At 36.9% G+C, this 19,243-nt stretch overlaps 1 protein-coding gene across 1 annotated transcript; it reads right to left on the bottom strand.

Annotated features, from left to right (window-relative positions):
- Positions 1–2,136: 2,136 nt before the first annotated feature.
- On the bottom strand, positions 2,137–18,658 carry LOC136677130 (F-box only protein 3-like). Its single transcript, XM_066654552.1, has 11 exons — positions 18,565–18,658; positions 15,994–16,083; positions 15,215–15,378; positions 14,960–15,074; positions 13,510–13,714; positions 11,415–11,460; positions 10,794–10,878; positions 9,052–9,174; positions 7,860–7,975; positions 7,463–7,653; positions 2,137–6,745 (listed from the first exon to the last, which is right to left on the bottom strand). The coding sequence occupies exons 1-11, from the start codon at positions 18,654–18,656 to the stop codon at positions 6,614–6,616; spliced, it is 1,359 nt and encodes a 452-aa protein (XP_066510649.1). The 5' UTR covers positions 18,657–18,658; the 3' UTR covers positions 2,137–6,613.
- Positions 18,659–19,243: the final 585 nt, after the last annotated feature.

Raw genomic sequence — 19,243 nt, 5'->3', positions numbered from 1 at the left:
TCAAGAAAAGGCGATTCACAAGGAGTGGACTGCTGCTGAAGTCAGTGCTTCAGGAGCCACCACACACAGACGTATCCAGGACATGGGCCACCATTGTCACATTCTTTTGTCAAGAAACTCATGGCCCAGAGACAATGCCAGAAGCGTCTTACCTGGGCCAAGGAGAAAAAGGACTGGACTGTTGCTCAGTGTCCAAAGTCTTATTTTCAGATGACAGCAAACTCGTCTGACCTAAACCCTATAGAGAGTCTATGGGGTATTGTCAAGAGGAAGATGAGAGACTTCAGACCCAACAGTGCAGACAAGCTGAAGGCAGCTATCAAAGCAACCTGGGCTTCCATAACACCTCAGCAGTGCCACAGGCTGATTGGCTCCATGCCACGCAGCAGCATTGATGCAGTAATTCATGCAAAAGGAGCCCAGACCAAGTAATGAGTGCATATAGTGTACATACTTTTCAGTAGGCCAACATTTCAGTATTAAAAATAATCTTTTCAAATTGGTCTTTTATAATATTTATAATGACACATAGTATGACATCCCTCAATTACACTGTGGTTGTGTCTGCCCCGTTATATGTGCAGTAAATTATTTCAAATTTATTCTCAGAACTCCGTCATACTTTTAGGCTTCATTTGGGACATTTACGCTGGCAAGGCTGAATACAGGTCGAATGCTGGGGGAGCAGAGTGGGATTTTTTTTAAGCCTTGTAGAGCCTGAATGCAAGTGGAGTGGAGCGTTGCCTTTATCGATAGACACATTTATCCAAAAATGTGGATAAAAAAAAAAAAATTTATCCAAAAGCTCTACAGGAAAATACATCATGTTGATGGCAGCATCTCTCTGTCCGCCGCCACATCATTATATACTTCTCACGTGCCAGTCGTGGTCACTGATGCACCAAATGCTGGCTTGCACACCTATTGTTGATAACAGTTTGGATAATCCCATTCATAGTTAACATGAAAACATCACTTTATTCTTTCATGAAAACAAGCTAAAACAGAAACTCCTCTGACTACAGTACATGTCTCTACTATCTAGTGGCTATCTTAGATGAGTTTGGGCCCAGAAAACATTTCTGTACAGAACTGATGTAGCCTATGGCTTTCTTCTCATGTAAAAGAGGTGCAGTTTGCATTTCCTGATGTATTGGCGGACTTTGTTTTCTGTCAAGTGTTCTAAGACCTTTAAAAATATTTATCTACATTGCAGCAGGTTTTATGCAGTGCAATATTTTTATGCACTGCCATCTGAGGACTCAAAGGTCATGCTCATTTAACATTGCTGTCTAGATTTTCTGAGTGCAATAACTCATGAACCCCATCACTGCAAAATTATAAGTGCTATATTGATGGCTCTCTATACGTTAGACAATATATCAGAACTGGACACGGAGTTCTCATTCACATGTTGCACTGCCGAATAACACCATTTTGGAAGCAATTTCAAGTAATGTGGTGATTGATTTTACATATCTCCCATGAAGAATATGCTGGATTCAACTTCACAGCTTTCTTGCAGTGTTAATTGGGGATTTAAATAAATAAATAAAGTACAGTGATCTTGGATGTCTTGAAATGTGCTTTTTTTTTTTTTAAATAAAATGTTAGTATTATTAAAAAAAAAAAACCTGAGTTGTGAATTTGCATTAAAATACTCTGGGGTACAATTAATATAGCATAATTTATAGCATTATTAACATAATGATTATCATGGTCTTTAAATATATGCAGCTGTTTGGCCCATGTGAATGCAGCCAGAGGTTTAATTGGCTGTTACACATCGCATGAAAAATCAAGAGTGGGTCTAAACAGGAGGAGCTAAGTGACAAAACACACAGTGACACAAAGCAATATCAGAAAATGCCGTAACAAAGCACTCTTCATCTCGCTGGGATTACAACATCCAAACTGGCAGCAAAAGAAAGCAAAGAAAGGTGGGTGGGCATGGGGTTTGAATGGTACACATTCTGTGTTTCAAGAACAATAATCTTTTGAGACTAATGTATTCCACTGAAGTGAACTGTGACCGTCCCAAAAAGAAACAATTTAGCCATAGCATGAAAGCAAATTAAAGTGAACATCCAATACACACAGATATACATAGTTTCCTGTTTATTTACTCAAACATAAAAAACACAGACTCTTACAAAATAATAATAATAAAAAAAACCTTAACCAATCAATGGGAACTTTGATAGACTCGAATAACATATCCCTTGAAAACCCTATTGCACTGCATTATGTTTCCAAAATAACTGAGATGTATTTGTAAAATGCAACACAAAAAAAATCAATGATTTTGTTAATTCTTTTGAAATGTTATTTAACTGAAAAATGTACACAAAGTAAAGATTTCCAATGCTTTAAATAACTGAGTTGATTTTATTTTGTAAATATAAACAATTTTTTGTATGAGAGAAACCCTACTGTGCTACACTTTTCTTTTAATTAGTTTTTAAATTCTTTGGGAACTGAGAATGCAACTTGTAGTTTGCAATTGGAATTTCTGCCCATTCTTGTTTGAGTCTAATCCTTTCCTTCATGATGTGCCAATGTAGGCAGATCTGGACTGAAAGAAGGCCAGTCAAACAAAAATATTTATTGTTTCTTTGCACGTTTCAGTTAAAAAAGAGTCAAGAGAATGACCAAATTCCAGATTCTTGCTGTTATTGATTTTTACAAATATCCCACCTTTCCTGAAATTGTTTTTTTTTTTTTACAACAAAAACAAGAGCCAAACAACTATAGATTACTAACAAAAATTAAGATTTTTATATGCCTTTGGGCGATCTATTGAAGTTACATTGCTGTTCCTTAGAGATTGCTCACAGCAGATTACAGATAAATGTGTACAATTGTGTGTGTGTGTGTGTTGGTGAAAGGAAATAATGAGAGGAAAAAGGGGCAGTGCCAAGAATTCACCCCCCCCATGGCTCAATTCAGAAAATAAATTCATTGTGCATGAAATATAAAGTAATGCTCACATTTAGCATATTTCCAGTGTACACGAATATTTGTGTTTGTGGATGACAAAAGAGTAATGCAGCAGCACCTGGCGTTACTCGCTCATGTAACATGGAATGACATGTAAAGAGGGTGAACATGTGATGTCATGTGGAAAAACTTTAAACCAAAAATGAAGGGATCTTGCTGTGCATTCTGTAGCTCCTGCTGTTTGTACAATGTACAATGTTACTATAGCAGACAATGTGAAAATGATGTGGAATGGGGCAAAAGGTAAAAGACTGGAAAAAAACAAGGACCAGTGTAATAGGCCAAATAGAAATCCTTGAGGATGATTAAATATAAAGTAACACCAATTTCAGACACAGGCCTGTAGAGATTCAGTGGAACCTATAGTGGAGTCACTATTTCCCCATTTACAATTTTATCTGGAACATCCATCAAATGCAGCATCAAGTCAACGCCCATCCTTTCATTCAATTTTCATTTTCAAGTCCAGATTCATCTGTTTCAGAGAACCAAAGCTGTCCATGTCAGATAAACAGAACTTAGAGCCTATATCTTTGAAAGACAGAAAAATAATGTTCATTGACACATGCAAATAAAAATCATTTAAATATATGTTTATGTCCATCCTTCCACTGTGGGGGAAAAAAAACACAAAGTGGAACTCAGCACTATGGGACCAAAAGATTTGTACCTGACTGAGAAAGTTACTGCGAAGACCAACTTCTATGACTGAACTTTGGAGGTCTGAAAAGAAATACTGTAAAATCTAATATTTTATTTGAGGCTTCTACATCACTTCTATTATAAGTATGTTTTTAAGTGTATTTTACAACTCTAAAAGTGTGTTTAATAGTTCACCATAGGAATACCCCAACTGAATACCCCAATGACCCTCAAATTAGCTGTTCAACAAACAAGACAGTGGCATGATAGTGTGTGGCTCTGGTATAAGGGTATCAGGCACAACAGTGCTGATGGAATTTTTTTCAAACCTTAATATTACTGCAGGGTTAAGAACAACATAACAATCATACACTATGTCCAAAAGTTGTAGGCACCCTTTATAATGAGTCAGTCTGGTTACTTTAAACTGAACCCACTGTTGAGACTGATCTGCATTTTTTCACTTACATAATTTCATAGAGTAAACATTAAATGAAATGAGAAACAGTGGAAGGGTATTGTTGTGGTGGCTTTATAGCAATTTCTGAACTCACCATCATCCTATTCATGCTATTGAGCATTGAGCATACCCATCATGCTATTAAATACTCCAAAATATTCCAAAACCTAGTGTAAAACCTTCTCAGAAAACATGACAAGGTTCTTGCAGGAAAAGGGGGACAAAGTATTTATCAAATCTTTAATTTCAGAAGAAAACGTGAGGTGTCCACAAAACAGGTGGCCATATGGTATTTAGTTGGTCTCATTCATGACAGACATGCGGATGATGAGTTGTGCATCAATTATGCCACAATCAATTAGCTAAAGTCTGTTTTTTGTAAATGCCTGATTCACAGAAGTATAAAATAGTAACTCAGTGTTTTTCACAGTGCAGAAAATTTGGATATCAGAGATGCATTTGAGAAAACAGAGATTCAGACAACACAGAGCATCAGCATTTATCTTTTTGCCATCTGTTTAGGGGAAAATATCAAGAAAATTAAATGAGAAAAGAAAGGAGAACAAGAATAAACGAGAAAAATATTGTGCAATGGTGTTGTGCTGATAGCTATGTTTAGTAAGATTGTATAAATAAAATAAAATGTGATTATTTGTTGGTGGGTTGGGGGCAAACAAAAAACCTTCCAATGTGACACATCTGCTTCTATTACTATACAATGATAAAATTGTTGTGCTTTAGTTTCTTGAAAGGAACATTTAATAAGATTTAATTAAAGTTGCAGAGTGTAATTCACATTTACAGCACTGTCCTGAAATCAAGGGGGAGGGGAGGACGTTAAGTGGTTTCCTACCCTCCTCCAAAAGTTACATAGTGCAGTTTCTGCAGTGCTAAGCCCAGAATAGCAACAACAGATGCTATTTAAAGCTGTAATTTTAAGGTAAAAATACTACAGTGTTCCTTTAAATCCTTTTCCGTTCTCAGAAGTTTAGTCTGTTCCTCCAGAAGTTCCTTAGAAGTCCTCCAGAAATGAAATAAAATACATACATTAATTATATTAAATCCGTACTGTCCATGTATATGTATCTAAGGGCAGAGTTACCAAATGTATCCCTCTATGACAACAGAAATGAACCTATATGAATTCTTTTATATGTTTATTCAAACGGGTCTCAACTGTCACGAATGATGTTTTTATTAATTTTAATGTAAAGTTAACATAACGTCACTAGCACGCATGTTTTTTTTTTAAATGTGGGTTGCTATATGACCCTCTTTTGGGGCAACATGGTGTTATACCTGTCACATCTTTAATCTTATTAAAAAAATATTATACTTAAGCACCACAGAAAATGTTTTTTCCGGTCTCAGTTTGCAAGCAAGGCCATCATTGCGAAATACATCTTATGGCCAAAAGTTCATCCTCTGATTAATAGGTAGGCTTGTCCCTCCTTTGCTCCAGTAATATTTTCTACCACCATGTGAAGGCTTACAGCTGAGTCTTGGACAATTTCTCTGAGGATATAATAGCATTCAATCATGAGAATGTCAATGAGATCAGGTACTGATATTAGAGGATTAATTCTGGATCGACATTAACAAAAATAATTTAAAAAATTTTAGATAGAGATCACTTCAGATAATTAAATGATGAATTCGTTATAAATATAAATTACAAATTAAAGGATTTATAACCATTAACCAAAATTTGGCCATGGGCACAATGAACGTAGGTTCATGTGCACCTGCTCCACAATGTCCCATTTCATTTCAAGGTCTGTCCACAATGGGTGCACCTTCAATAACTGAAATCACTTATTAAAATCTTTTGAACATATAGTATACAGTAAGTTACAAAGGCTAAGCCATTTCACCCGAGAAAACCTAATGTCAGAAAAGCCAGTTAAATTGTTATAAATGTCAACTTGAGAGCAAAGTAATCAAATGAAAGCTTTATGCGTGACATCTACTAGAATAAGTGTTTATTAATATTTGCCAAGATCTAGGTCAGCTGCCATGATGCATTTGCTTAGGTGACATGTATCCTTATGAACACCAACCACCAGTAAAGAGTCAGTGAATATAATATCTGTAAAAAACATGTGGTGTGTTTGAGTAATTGCCATTTGTTCTTTGAGCCAGTGGCAGTCTCTGTTTTCAATTCCTTGTTAAGTTCAGAGCTCACAACAGTACAGCCAGTGTATACAAAACAAAAGCTTACTGACTGGTGTGTGTGTGCGTGTGTGGGTCTTTTCTCACAAGCCTTTCTGAGAGTGAACACTGCGACTATAGTATCACACTGACACTCGTTCTCTCACAGAACACACACGATTGTCAAAGTTCACTAGAGGACAGACACAAAAAAAACTCTGTATAATAAACAATGGAATCCTAAAAAAAACACTGTTCTCTGCCGCAATGCTGTTTGTCTGTGTGTGTGTGTGTGTCTGTGTGTGTGTGTGTGTGAGTGTGTGTGTGTGTTTGAGAGATAGAGAAAAAGTAGCATGTGCCTCAGACATGTCGAGGACAGCGCCCCCCAGGGTCAGCCATGTTCATACCCCTCAACTCCCCCTCTTCATAGTCGTCTGTATCCGAGGAATTGTTGTTGTTAAAAGGAGTGACAGATACATCGCTCACCAAGTTCTGAGGGGAGAAAAGTATGAGAAAGTGAGAGAGATAATGATATAAAAACCTAAAGCTGTAACATTCCTACATAAAAAATGTTAAAAGTTATTAACGTTTAACAATAAAAATGTTAAAACCTGATAAACACGTTGCTTCAGGCTATCATTCATAAAGCTACATTACTCCTATACAGTTGGCCCTCTGCATCTGCAGGGGACTGGCTCCTAGACTTCCCATGGATAACAAAATCTGCCCATATCCCTCATTAAAATTGCTGTAGCATTTGAATTAAAACTAGGCTCAACTAGTCATAAGTATGACTCCTTACAATACCTAATAGTGTCAGCACATGTTCAGTACAGATACAAGTAGCAACAACCAAGATGTGACGCATACAATGCTCAAACAAGTGCTGGAGTGAAACTAAGGACGGATGGGACGCTGCAGCATTTTGCATGGATTCAGTGTATGCCGCTGATGCAGAGGGCAGACTGTATAAACCTTTAATGAGTGACATAAAACTACATAAACATATATAAATCTTATTAGGCTTAAAACAGAAAAAACTCACTACTTCATCAGTTTTACTGAATTTAAGATATAATTGCTGGAATAAGACCTTAAAGATGTTTATACAATGTTAAAAAATAAACAAGTTTTGTTTAAAATATATAATTTAATAATTTTTAATATATACATTTTGCAGTAGCTACACTTTAATAAGTGCAAACATACCAAGCGTGCTACGGACTCGCGGAAGGGCGGGCACACCATATGGAATCGTGGAATGGAGACATCAAAGATTTCCTCTTTGTTTTTGAGCCTGTGGAAGGTGTAGTGTCCCTCCATGTACTCTGAAGTGGTGGAGAATGTGGTGCAGCTTGCATACTCATGCACTTTACCAGGGGTCATCACCGGAAACTCCCCTATAACACATGCATACAACATTTTAGTTAACCTAATTGAAAATTGTTGTCTCATAAAATATTCATTTTGTAAAACACCAAAACATGCCGTTTGATCATGGTGTTCTAATTTTTATGAGTGCAAAGAGATTAGGACAGACTCACTGTCACACTACACCATTTTAAAGACAAAACAATCAGTACATTATTTTTGCTGGAAATCTCACCTACAACGCCAGGCCCACGGACCTCCTCCACGTTGCCATTGGCATTGGTGATTTTCCAGTAGCGGCTGTCCAGTTGGCAGGCACTCTCAGGCAGTGCTGACCGTGCCATTTCAATCCTGACAAATAGCGTAGTTCATATGGAGAGAGATTATTCTCAAAATACTTTTTGTATTTTTTAAATGTTAATCCAGAAATTAAACACAAGTCACAAATATGTTTCACTATTCACAAATAAATATATGCCAATTTGTGTCTCATGGTCTGCAATTTGTACAAATAAAGTTAAATTCATAAATAGATGTGTTCATCATTAATTTATCTGTATTTGTACAAACTCCAGACCATGAGACACAGATTGGGATATTTTTTTAAATAGAATTAATTATGGATCACAAATGCCACTGCAACTCAACCAAAGCTCTAGAACTCCCAAAAATGTAATTTCCTGCTCCACAGTCTAGTGCCTTAGGGATTTACACCTTTCTAGACAATGCTAGTCATTGAGCACGGTGACCTTAAGGTCATGTTGAAAACATCCTCCTTTTGTTTTATCTGAACTCTCCTAGCAAACTTGAATGTGTTCTATACATACTCTTCTCTAAAACCCCTTTATTTATCTTTGAATTCATAACTTTTTAAATATCTTGACCTTGTCTATGCACTTCAATATGTTCCTCCTAGATCACTCAAACAATTAAGCATGTAGTCTGGTAGTCTTTCTGAAAATGTTAACAAGCTTTCAGTTAGTGTCCACAACTTGCCTTAAAGTGCCACAGAGGACACAATTCAAAAAATGTCTAAGAAACTAAAATGGCACAGGAGCATCACAAATTAATATGCACAATTAAGCAAACAGTACATTTTCCTTCCCTATACTCTGCAATTTATAGGTTTATATTTGATACATTCCGTAACAGTAATTCAAAATATCACATCTATTTTTGCTTACTGCTAACAGGATAGTTCATATATCTCAAACAACTAGCTTACCTATATGCTGTATTGTAAACCTTAAACAGTTAATGATTTTCAACCAGCTTTAATCATCCCACATTTTCTTTAAGGAGTTTTTTTATGGATCAGCTGTTTCCTGAGGATGCTTAGAGGTTCTCAATGAGAATATCAAATCATTTGGAGAGATTATATATTAAGTTCAGAACAGTGGACATGCGTGTTTGTGTCTGTGTCTTACCTGATTCTGTAAGTGAAGAAGAAGTGTGGTGGATGGACAGAGCTGAGTTCAGGCAGAAAGGATGTGGAGACTGACACTGTGATGTCACCAGTAGTGGCCACACACTTCTTGTCATGGACGTACCTGAAAAAAAATTAAGTGTAAGTGAGTGTTATTATATTACATACTTTTCTCGTTTTGGAAAAAAAGGTATCACTCAATGTCCAATTAAAATAGCAATAATAAAATGTCATTAAAATGATTCAAATGCAATTTCTGAAAATGTTGGAATCGTATATAGTGAGTCCTGCAGAACTATCATTTGAATGCCCACATTATAGTGTGAAAAATGTCCAGATTTGATTTGCGACATGCCTGAATGTGTGAAAGCAGAAATGCACAATTATGTTAAATTTAATCAAGACAAACTTGCCAACTGCGAACAACATGATCAGCTCTAATTGCAACAGAGGTGCAATTTGTACATCACTGTCTGCAATATATCTTTTGTTCCTGCTTATGTTGCAAACCCACTGGATTATTATCAGCTAGGGCTTTGCCATATTGTATCATGCGCAATAATATCATAAAACTTTTTCAAACAATAAAACAGTCAATATCGTGACTATTGTGATATTCTGACTTGTTTACATGATGACGTCATGCAGTTACTTGTAACATGGCATACATTCATTACGTGAGTCATTTAAGCACAGCAAGAGGTACGGTGGAAATTTGCTCTGTGTTCAAAGAATTTGCTCCAAAAGACGAGTGACTTCAGTCGTGTGAAGCTGGTTTGTATATAAAATATAAATATTCTCTATATATTTTATACAATGTCAGAACCATGGTAAATTACGGTTGTTTACAAAAAAAAAAAAGCTAATGCTTACACATTTATTTGTTGTTCCTTCTGAATATTTGAAATATTTCGATTTGTACAAAAATAAAATGTTACATATAATAATTTAAATAAGAAATTAAATACATTATTAATTGAATCTAATTGATATATAATTTACCTTGTTGCAATAGTGTGTTCTGGAAATTAATTAAAGTATTTTTCAGTGTTTTTTCATATCACCAAGTATACGTTATCGCCAAAATTCCAGTGATATTATTTTAGGGCCATATCACCCACCGCTATTGTCAACCCAATTCTTCCTGCTTTATGTTGGTCCTTTTGGATTGCTGACCATTGAAGAACCAAGGATGTGAGCGTGGCCTAACAATGTGTTAATGTGACTAACTGATGGAATAGGATCTGTAACTGTAAATTTACATAGTGCACTTATATGATAGGAGGAGCTGGCAAAATGAAAACAAGCCACAGGAATTAACACATGCGTTTACTTACCAAGTCAACTCAAATTTTGACTAAAACACTTCCATACATCATACATTTTTTTTTAAATCATACATGCATTCATACATGTGCTATATGTCTCCAGATTCACTTCCTCTGCCTTTTCAATTCTATCTGTCTATCTGTCCAGGGACAGCAGACTTAGCCTACACTTGTTGATTAAGGGGACAATACTGAAGTTGAGTTTCACTGCAACCCTAAGAAAAAAGCAAATAAGTAAATATACAATGATAAACTGACATTGTTTTTTGTTTTTTAACTTGGATAACAAGCAAATATACTGAATCGAATTGAAGACATGCAGTTGCTTTGGCTATTATGTGCCTGACATAGATATGAACATAACCAATACACAAAAACACAAACACAAAATCTGAAGCTGGACAAACATCTGTACCTGAAGATCTGGTCCCGGATGATGGGGTACTCTCCTGTCACTACATTGTGGACATATGAGGTAAACCATTCGGTAAAGTTGGACCCTGTTGTAGTGGAAGGTTAAATCCAAAGATTTAAAGAGAGATGGATTTTATTCACGTAATTACATGGACATTCCCCCATAATCATGATCCCTGGTTCCTGTCATGACCATTGTAAAAAAATCAGTGAGTGCCCTGACCACCCGTGTGTGTGTATATATGTGTGTTTTCACTGCCACAGTTGGCTTTGAGTCCAGACTTTTTTGTGACCCATTCAATGATGATAAAATCATGTTTCATTCTAAACCATAAAAAAAAATACTGTATCCAAAGATCAAGTTCAAGTAAATTATTAACTTAATAACAAGACTGAAATGGAACGTGTTACACAAGCCCTGCAATTATGGCAGCTCTATTTAACCCCCCAATCCACCCCCACCCCCACCCCCAACCAAGCCAACTCCCCCCCACTTTTTGTCTAAGAAACTATATTCATTGTACTCTGAAGCTGCTTTATTCTGATCAAAGTCATGGTGGGTCCAGAGCCTACCCAGCATCTGCAGTAAAACACTTAACAATGCAGTTTACCAATGCCCTACCTGTTATAAACATATCAATTGCAGATGGATCTTGTGCCAGCTGATCCTGTGAGAGAAAAATTACCAAATTAGAACATTTGGAACAGTGGATAAGCTGACAGTCCCTCCTGCTGCCTGAGCTGCACACGTGCATCGATGTACTGTGATGCCTTCAAAAGATTATTCCATTCTACATCAATAACTTGTTAGTCAAGGAAAAATATAAATATAAAATACTACAAGATGAAAAAATCCTGTTTTTAGTCATTGGAGTTACATATAGGGCCCAACCTATTAACTTCACTCATTCCTAAGCACTGAATTCTTTGCAAGCTTTTTACAGGGGTCATCAGGTAGGCCCGTCTCTTCTTCAGTGTTTCATTGAAATCAGCACACAGCACCTCTGAAAGGCTCAACAGTATGGTCTGGCATCCGATAACATTTCTTCATTTAACCAGCCTCTTATGTAGATCGACATCGGTCTCCCTGGTTACTAAGGCTGTTCCTAGCTCCACTTGCACCGTTAATGCATGCTCAATGCAATGCAGTGATCAACAATCACACAAACGACACACCTGTGTTCCATCGATAACCATAAATCCACGCTGGCCTCCCTGATGACTAATGCTGTACCTACCCCCATTGTCACCATAAATGCATGCTCAGTGCCTCCAGTTCTATGTGAACATTATGTGATACATTACAAACTTCATCATAGGTTATTCCAAGTTTCCGAGTTAACTGTCCACCATGCTAAATCTGTGCAATCAATCACTAACTGCTCTTCTGCAATCAACCTGCGCCCTTCTTAAACACAACCATTTACTTGTACTTTCAATTATCTCTGATAGATCCTTCAAGGCTGCCCTTAGTGCACAATTCAGTCAAGAAGGATGTGGCAGACTCCTTTCTCTACTGGCCTAATATATGCCTGCCACCCTCACTCACTCACTTCTGACTCTAAATGCTTCATTTTTAATGGGTTGGGTAAGCCAATAAAATAAATCTGTTTACTCTCTATGCAAAATAAATTATCTGGCTTCAGCATAGGTACCTCGCAATGCAATGTGGTACATTTTGCAAAAACATTTTACATCATTTTGTCACATTCATAAAAAGCTCCACATTTTATTGTTATATTTTGGGGAACAGGAGCAACATACTTTCAAACCTCATGGTTCAGGGAACCTCAGTGTATCAGTGGCTAAGTTATAATTTATTCACTGCTTATTATAATTTGGTTTCTGATGGCTTCAATTTCATCGTCCATCCAATGGGACCTGACACATTAAGCCTATTTTCATAGCTATGACCATACAAAAAAAAAAGAAACACTACACCTATCATGTGACCCATTTGTGCTTACATTTACATTATTTATCCAACCAATGTTTTCTAGTATAATTGATCACATTAGTTTTGTATCTGCAAAAAAAAAAAATCACCATACATAAGAAAAAACTAAAAAGCAAGAAAAAGAGGAAGATTGAGAAAGAGAGAAGACAATTAGTTAAAAATATTAGAAAGGTCTGGTGACTGGAGACTCTCACATAACGGGTAAGAAAATGTATCTCATTTTTACATAATTTAGTTTATGTGACTATCTTGGTTGATATTTAGCAGCAAATATAAATTAATTTTTAAAATCAGCGAGCGATTAAACACACAATCAGCTCAGAGATTATTAAGGATGTGGAGATTCCCATGAAACTCATACCAACATCTTGAGTTTCACACAGTTTTGGACAAATTCAGCTTAGACTAACAGCTGGAAAAGAAAGATAAAAGTGGAAGAAAGAAGAAGACAAGCTGAAGAGATTCCTCTTCGTTCTAAAACATTTGTTTCTGATAAAGGTATGTTTTTCTTTTAATCCTTCTAACATAGTGCCCTAAAAACTTCATTTTTACACTATTGTATTTGCCCATCCATCATTTTTTCTAAGATAAACATTATCAGTGGGAAATTTATTCCCCTTGTGTTGCAGCAACACTTTCTACTCCTCTGTGAAGCCTTACACTATACTTTTTGGCCAAGCAAATAATCTCTGAAAATGTATAAAGATTTGTAAAATCCTGAATCTAGCTGAGGACAAAGAGAGGAGAATTACAATCTCACCGGACAGTGGTAGAAAATCTCACTGCGTGTGCGTCCCTCTGTGGCCTCTAAGGCCATGTACTGGCTCAGGCCTGTGTGGAAGCAGAAAGTGAGAGGGAGGCACTGCCGCATACCCTTCCTCTGCTGGAAGCCCCCAGCAGCCGTCTCAATATCCAGTAAATCCTCTGAGCGATAGTGATTGGACAAAGCCATACTTCCCATCAACCTGATATCAGGGCAAAAAGAAAGCAGTTACTACATTTACAGAACAATGAAAAATTGAATTCTGTATTTACACAAAACAGATTAAAAATAATAAAGTCTTTCTACAAAAAAATGTAGAAATATGCTTAAAGGCATATTACTGTTTTTCTAAATGTAAATATTTGAATTTAAAAACCGGATAAGCAAAATCTAGTAACTTAATATCTATCCTCAAGTGTTGTCTGCATATACCTTATTTGATCATGTGGTGATGTGTGTTTACAATGATCTGGTGGTCAATAAATACCTTTGCACTTTATCAACTGTGATGAAGTGGACGTAAGAATGCTCTCAGTTTTAAAACTGCTAAAGGTTTAGGAGATATCTAGATTAAAATATTTATGATAACTGTAGCCAGTATTATTGGATATTGGTACAGCAGCCAGGTTTTTATCCAAATGTTGTGCTTCAATCCACTAAAGTTAAGAAACTTAAGATGATCTAGGTTCATGGGGAAGTCGCATTACAAGTACTATTTCCAGAGTACAAAAAACCATGGCTTATGTATCATAGCAGCATTTTTGTCAACATGCTCATTCATCTTAAATACACTAAGCTCAAATGTTTGTGGATACCTGCTAAGCCAGCATTTCTTTTGGCCAAATTAACAATGCTACCCTTTGACTGAATTAACGTTTCCCACACCTTTTTTCCACATTTCCACAGTAAAATTATAACGACTGTTAAAATATGAATACCTATGAAAAAGAGTATTTTATTAATATAACAGATAGCACTGAAAAGGCACAAGCAGCTTTTCCCTCGCATCATTTTACACACTGGCTAATACAGGATGTGGACATGCTGTACCTTCCTTCACTGCATGTTCTCACAGTGGGTTCACTCTTTGAAGTGCTTTGGGTCTATTCAAGGGCTTTTTCTGTTTGAAGTGGGTTTGCCTGTTTAAATTACTTTTATTGATCTGAAGTGCACTGAGTCTTTTTGCATAAGGATTTCTCAGTTGAATCATGTAGGATCTTAACAAGGTGTTTTCATATTTGGAGCTGACTCTTCATGGCCATTGCAGAACTAAAGTAAAAGAGCCTTTATAACAACTGACACTTATAGGTTTGTATCAGTAGTAATGAAAGGCTTATATATGTGACTTGTACCCCCAGGAAACACCTATATTAAATGACAATAAATTATGTTAATAAAGGTATAATATGCAGGTGATATACTCTAGAAACCTATAGTACACCCTCACCCAGGAACCACTAGTTTTTGTCCATTGTGTATCCTGTAGGAGCATCGATAATCATTAGGGAGCTTGCAGCCAATTTGAGCCTCAATTGCATCTAGCTCCTCCTCCTTTGCTCCTTCTGTTGACAGAGAACAGGTTTTAAGTTGTGTTAGTGGGTAGTGGGTAAAAGTACAACCCTGCATTACTGTAAACTACTTCCAGGTTACATTTATTTTAAAAGTAGTGTACATATAGTAAAAAAATCTTCTCAAGACACACCTTTGAGAGAGGCAATCATGCGTGGGCATTTCTGACCCAGATAACTCTTCAGGTCATCCCAGGCTTTTTTTAGTGTTGTGTAGTGATCGATGTAGCGACCTAGATCGGCATAAAACTCCCGGAACAGCTCCTTCCAGCTCTGCCCTCTCTGAGCCTTATCTGCCCTGAAGAAGGAAACAAACCACAATATTCAAACTGGGGTTGCACTAGCTGGACACATTACTCAAAATTGAGTAGGGTACATTTGAGTCTTTCAATATAAATTAAAGTTTTCATAATATACAAATTATTCATAAATAAGCTGTTGTCCAACTTCTGGTAAATGTATACAGAAGTTAGCCATAACATTATAGCCACCTTCTAGTTTCTACACTTCATTTTATCGCCTCTACCCATATAGATTTATAAAAGTAGCTAAAAAACAGGGTGAACTGGGGCTAAAGAGATGCAGAGCAAAAGATGGACTAGTGTGTGAAATTGTAGCTGCAATATGTACCTATAAAGTAAGAGCAGTTGAGAACCTGAAAAATGTATGTGGAAATAGGGAGCTGGTTTTAATGTTGTGGCTGATTGTTGTGTGTTTATCTTTTCTTAATACACTAAACAAACTGACATGAAAGGTCATGGAATACAGTAAAAAGTAATGCTGATTGCTCCTGTGATTCCCTTGTGGAATCAATTAAAGCGATCTTTCACATCCATATGGCAATGGTCAGTTTTGTGGAAGGTTACATCTGACACACACAATATATATAAAAAGAACAAAATGGAGAACCTACTCTGTGAGATTCCAATGCTTCTGGCAAAGTCCCTTCCATAAAGGATTATGACCTGTGAGCTCATTAAGGCGCCGGCTTACAAGACTGCAACTGAGGGAAAACCAGAGCAGCAGTGTTAAATTTCCAAGCTTTAACTCTAGTACAGAAGTGACACAGAAACTTATAAACAGCCACCTTTAAATTGTCATTAAAAGTCTCATTAAACTGGAATTTGAAGTTGCTACTATGTATTTAAGATGATAATGTTGATGATGATGTGGGCTCTAAAGAATATAACAGCAAGAGCTGTTTGCTGCTTTTAGAAAACACTTTAGGAGTAAATTGTGAAATAAGGAATTATTTTTAAGGAACCTTGTAGCACTCAACAAATATAATAATATTTACATTATTCATTCATTCATTCTTTGTCTGTAACTGCTTATCCAGTTCAGGGTTGCGGTCGGTCCAGAGCCTACCCGAAATCATTTGCAGCAAGGCAGGAACATACTCTGGAGGGATGTCTGTCCCTCGCAGGGCGACACACACTTACACACTCACTCACACACTCACGTAAACTTTTGAGACACCAATCCACCTGCCAGCCTGTGGTTTTAGACTGTGGGAGGAAACATGAGCACCCGGACGAAACCAATGGGGAGAACACAACTCCTCACAGACAGTCACCAGGAGCGGGGTTTGAACCAACAACCCCAGGACCCTGGAGCAATGTGACAGCGACACTACACTAGAATATTTATTATTTAAAAGATATATTTTATATAATATTTTCTGCACAATGTCTGTCAGCTAAACACCGTCCAGTGGCATTCTGTTTGTGGCAGTTTAAAAAGAGTCTATGGCTGGATCCACCCTCACCATTATAACTGAATGTAATGGAAGTAGATTAGCTAATGGGAACATTTGGAAACTGGAGAGAAAATGAGGCCATTTCCATGTTAACATACAATATATGGCTAAAAGGTGGTAGATACATGATCGCCCAATACTTCACCTGAAATCACAATGAATAGTTTGTCCCCACTTTACTGCGGAAACAGCCTCAACTACTTCACACAATGCAATAGAATTGATTTCAGATGACTAGTTCTGGATCAAAAACACCAGTCTAACAAATTTCAAAGACCCCTAATAGAGCTCCATCAGTCCAGAGATTACAATACAACTGTTCCACAGATCAGTGCTGGGAGTTTTATATCCCTCTGGCCAATGCTATGTACTAAGCATTCTTATTCTCATGTGCAGCTGCTCCAGACTGTTCCATTGCATTGTCAATGCTTTCTCTGAAGAATATAGGAATGGTGTCTGTAATAAGATAATCTTAAAATAATCACTCATTTCAAGAGGTGTTTACAAACTTGTGGGTGTATGTAGTGCATAAGCTAAACTTAACATGTCTAAATGAGCAAAATGAACAACAACAAGGCAATTTCTCTCACATATTACTGGTTATTCAAAATACAGCAGTGCATGAGAAATACGGTGTTTGTATGCTTATGGTTTATTCAAAATATCTGTCAAAACAAAATCAGAAAATGCTGACATTTAAATTATATACTTTTTAAAAATGTCCCCTCTGCCTGTTGGCTTTTATATGCTAGAAGATGTATTATGAGTGACACAATCATTCAATGCCATGGCTGTCTATTTTCACTTTTAAAACTGAAATGTTCCATCATAAAATCACATATATATATATAAATGAGTTTTAGGGGATTAACCTATGACCAGTGTCACTTTAAAAACAAGGACGCAGTGTATTTGATCCACAGCAAAGCAAAGAGTGGCACCCCAGTGTGGAGCAGTTGCTAAACAGGAGTGAGTGAGTGAATGAGTTATAAGATAGCAGTTCCATTTAAAGTAATGATAATAAATCTTGATAAACACTACTGATATGAAAAATTAAGTCTAATCTTAAATGTAGGGTTATTATTTTCTTCACTTTTCACTTAATTATTTTGCAGAAGACACTGTGTGCAGGTTAAGGTGTAAGGTAAAACCCAAGGCCAAAATTCACTAGACATGCAGCTACCGATAACGACAGCGGTTCCGAAAACGATTTCAGCCCTTCAATTTTCTTTATCGTTTCTGTAAATAATAAAATGAAAGAGCATTTTAGGTCTCATCCGTCAGCAATACCTTCAAGACTCCAACACAACACCAGCAACCTTCGGTACGGAACTTGCTTTATTCTTATAACTACACAACCGCGAATCTTGAGCCGAAGCGGCTGCAGAAGAACTTGTTTACATCTGAGGCTGTTAGTACAGTTAGCTCAGAGGCAACCTGACATTGTTTAAATACTCTACTGCCGTATTTAAGTAAGGACACTTCACTGCTTTGTCTCAATAGCATCCTCCTAAATATTATCTAATTTCTGACTGCTATTGGCTCTCTAGATTATGTTACATTTATGAGAAATGTCTCCCACTTCTCTCTCTCTAGCGCAGGCAGCTAACAAACAGCCGCCAAGCAGCCCTAACTTTTACACACATTTCTCAATTAACATATAAGCTCAAAACTAGCCTCTTCAGCATCATATCTACAGCCCTTACATCTCCAAAGAGGACTCACCTGACCAGGTCCCTAAAGTCCAAAAACGATAAAATCAGCAGCAAAGGATCTGACGGTAAATTGTCCAAGTTCAGCGCCGTGGACGCCGCCATCTTGGTGCGTGAAGAACGGCAGTGCGATGCACTGCCTCCATGCGCATGCGTCACGAGGGCGTGTCGGCACGCTGCTTTGTTATCAAATAGGCCGCACATGGTCAGAGAGCAACATTGGTCAGTGATAGCGTTTCTTATTAAATTAAAGATGTTAACAGACGGACACGCACACACAAAACACACAGAGAGAGGAAGAGACCCCTTTTGCTGTAATACCAGTCTCAATTCTGGGAAGGTTGCACACTAAATGTGGTAACATTTCTGTCCCAGACAGTGTAGTGGTGCCTACTTGGGTTGAACATGGTTACAAGAGATACAAGGGCTACTATTGAGATCCAGATTGGCTGATAAATGTGAGCTCAGTAATACAATAATAAAATTTTTTAATACTTATTTAAATTTTAATAATTGGTAAATACCAAATGATTTGGTAATCATTGGTAATTGTAATTGGTAAATGTAATTTTCAGGGGGAAGTGGTGCATTCTCTCAAGGTGCCTATGTTTTTGACATGATTGTACACTGGGTTGTTCTGCACCTGTTTTGAAATCTATTATTTAATTTTGAAACACCATTCAATCACTATA

This window comes from Hoplias malabaricus, chromosome X2 (genome assembly GCF_029633855.1).
Source record: "Hoplias malabaricus isolate fHopMal1 chromosome X2, fHopMal1.hap1, whole genome shotgun sequence".
Taxonomy (NCBI): Eukaryota; Metazoa; Chordata; class Actinopteri; order Characiformes; family Erythrinidae; genus Hoplias; species Hoplias malabaricus.
This window is presented reverse-complemented; position numbering and strand designations above follow the sequence as displayed.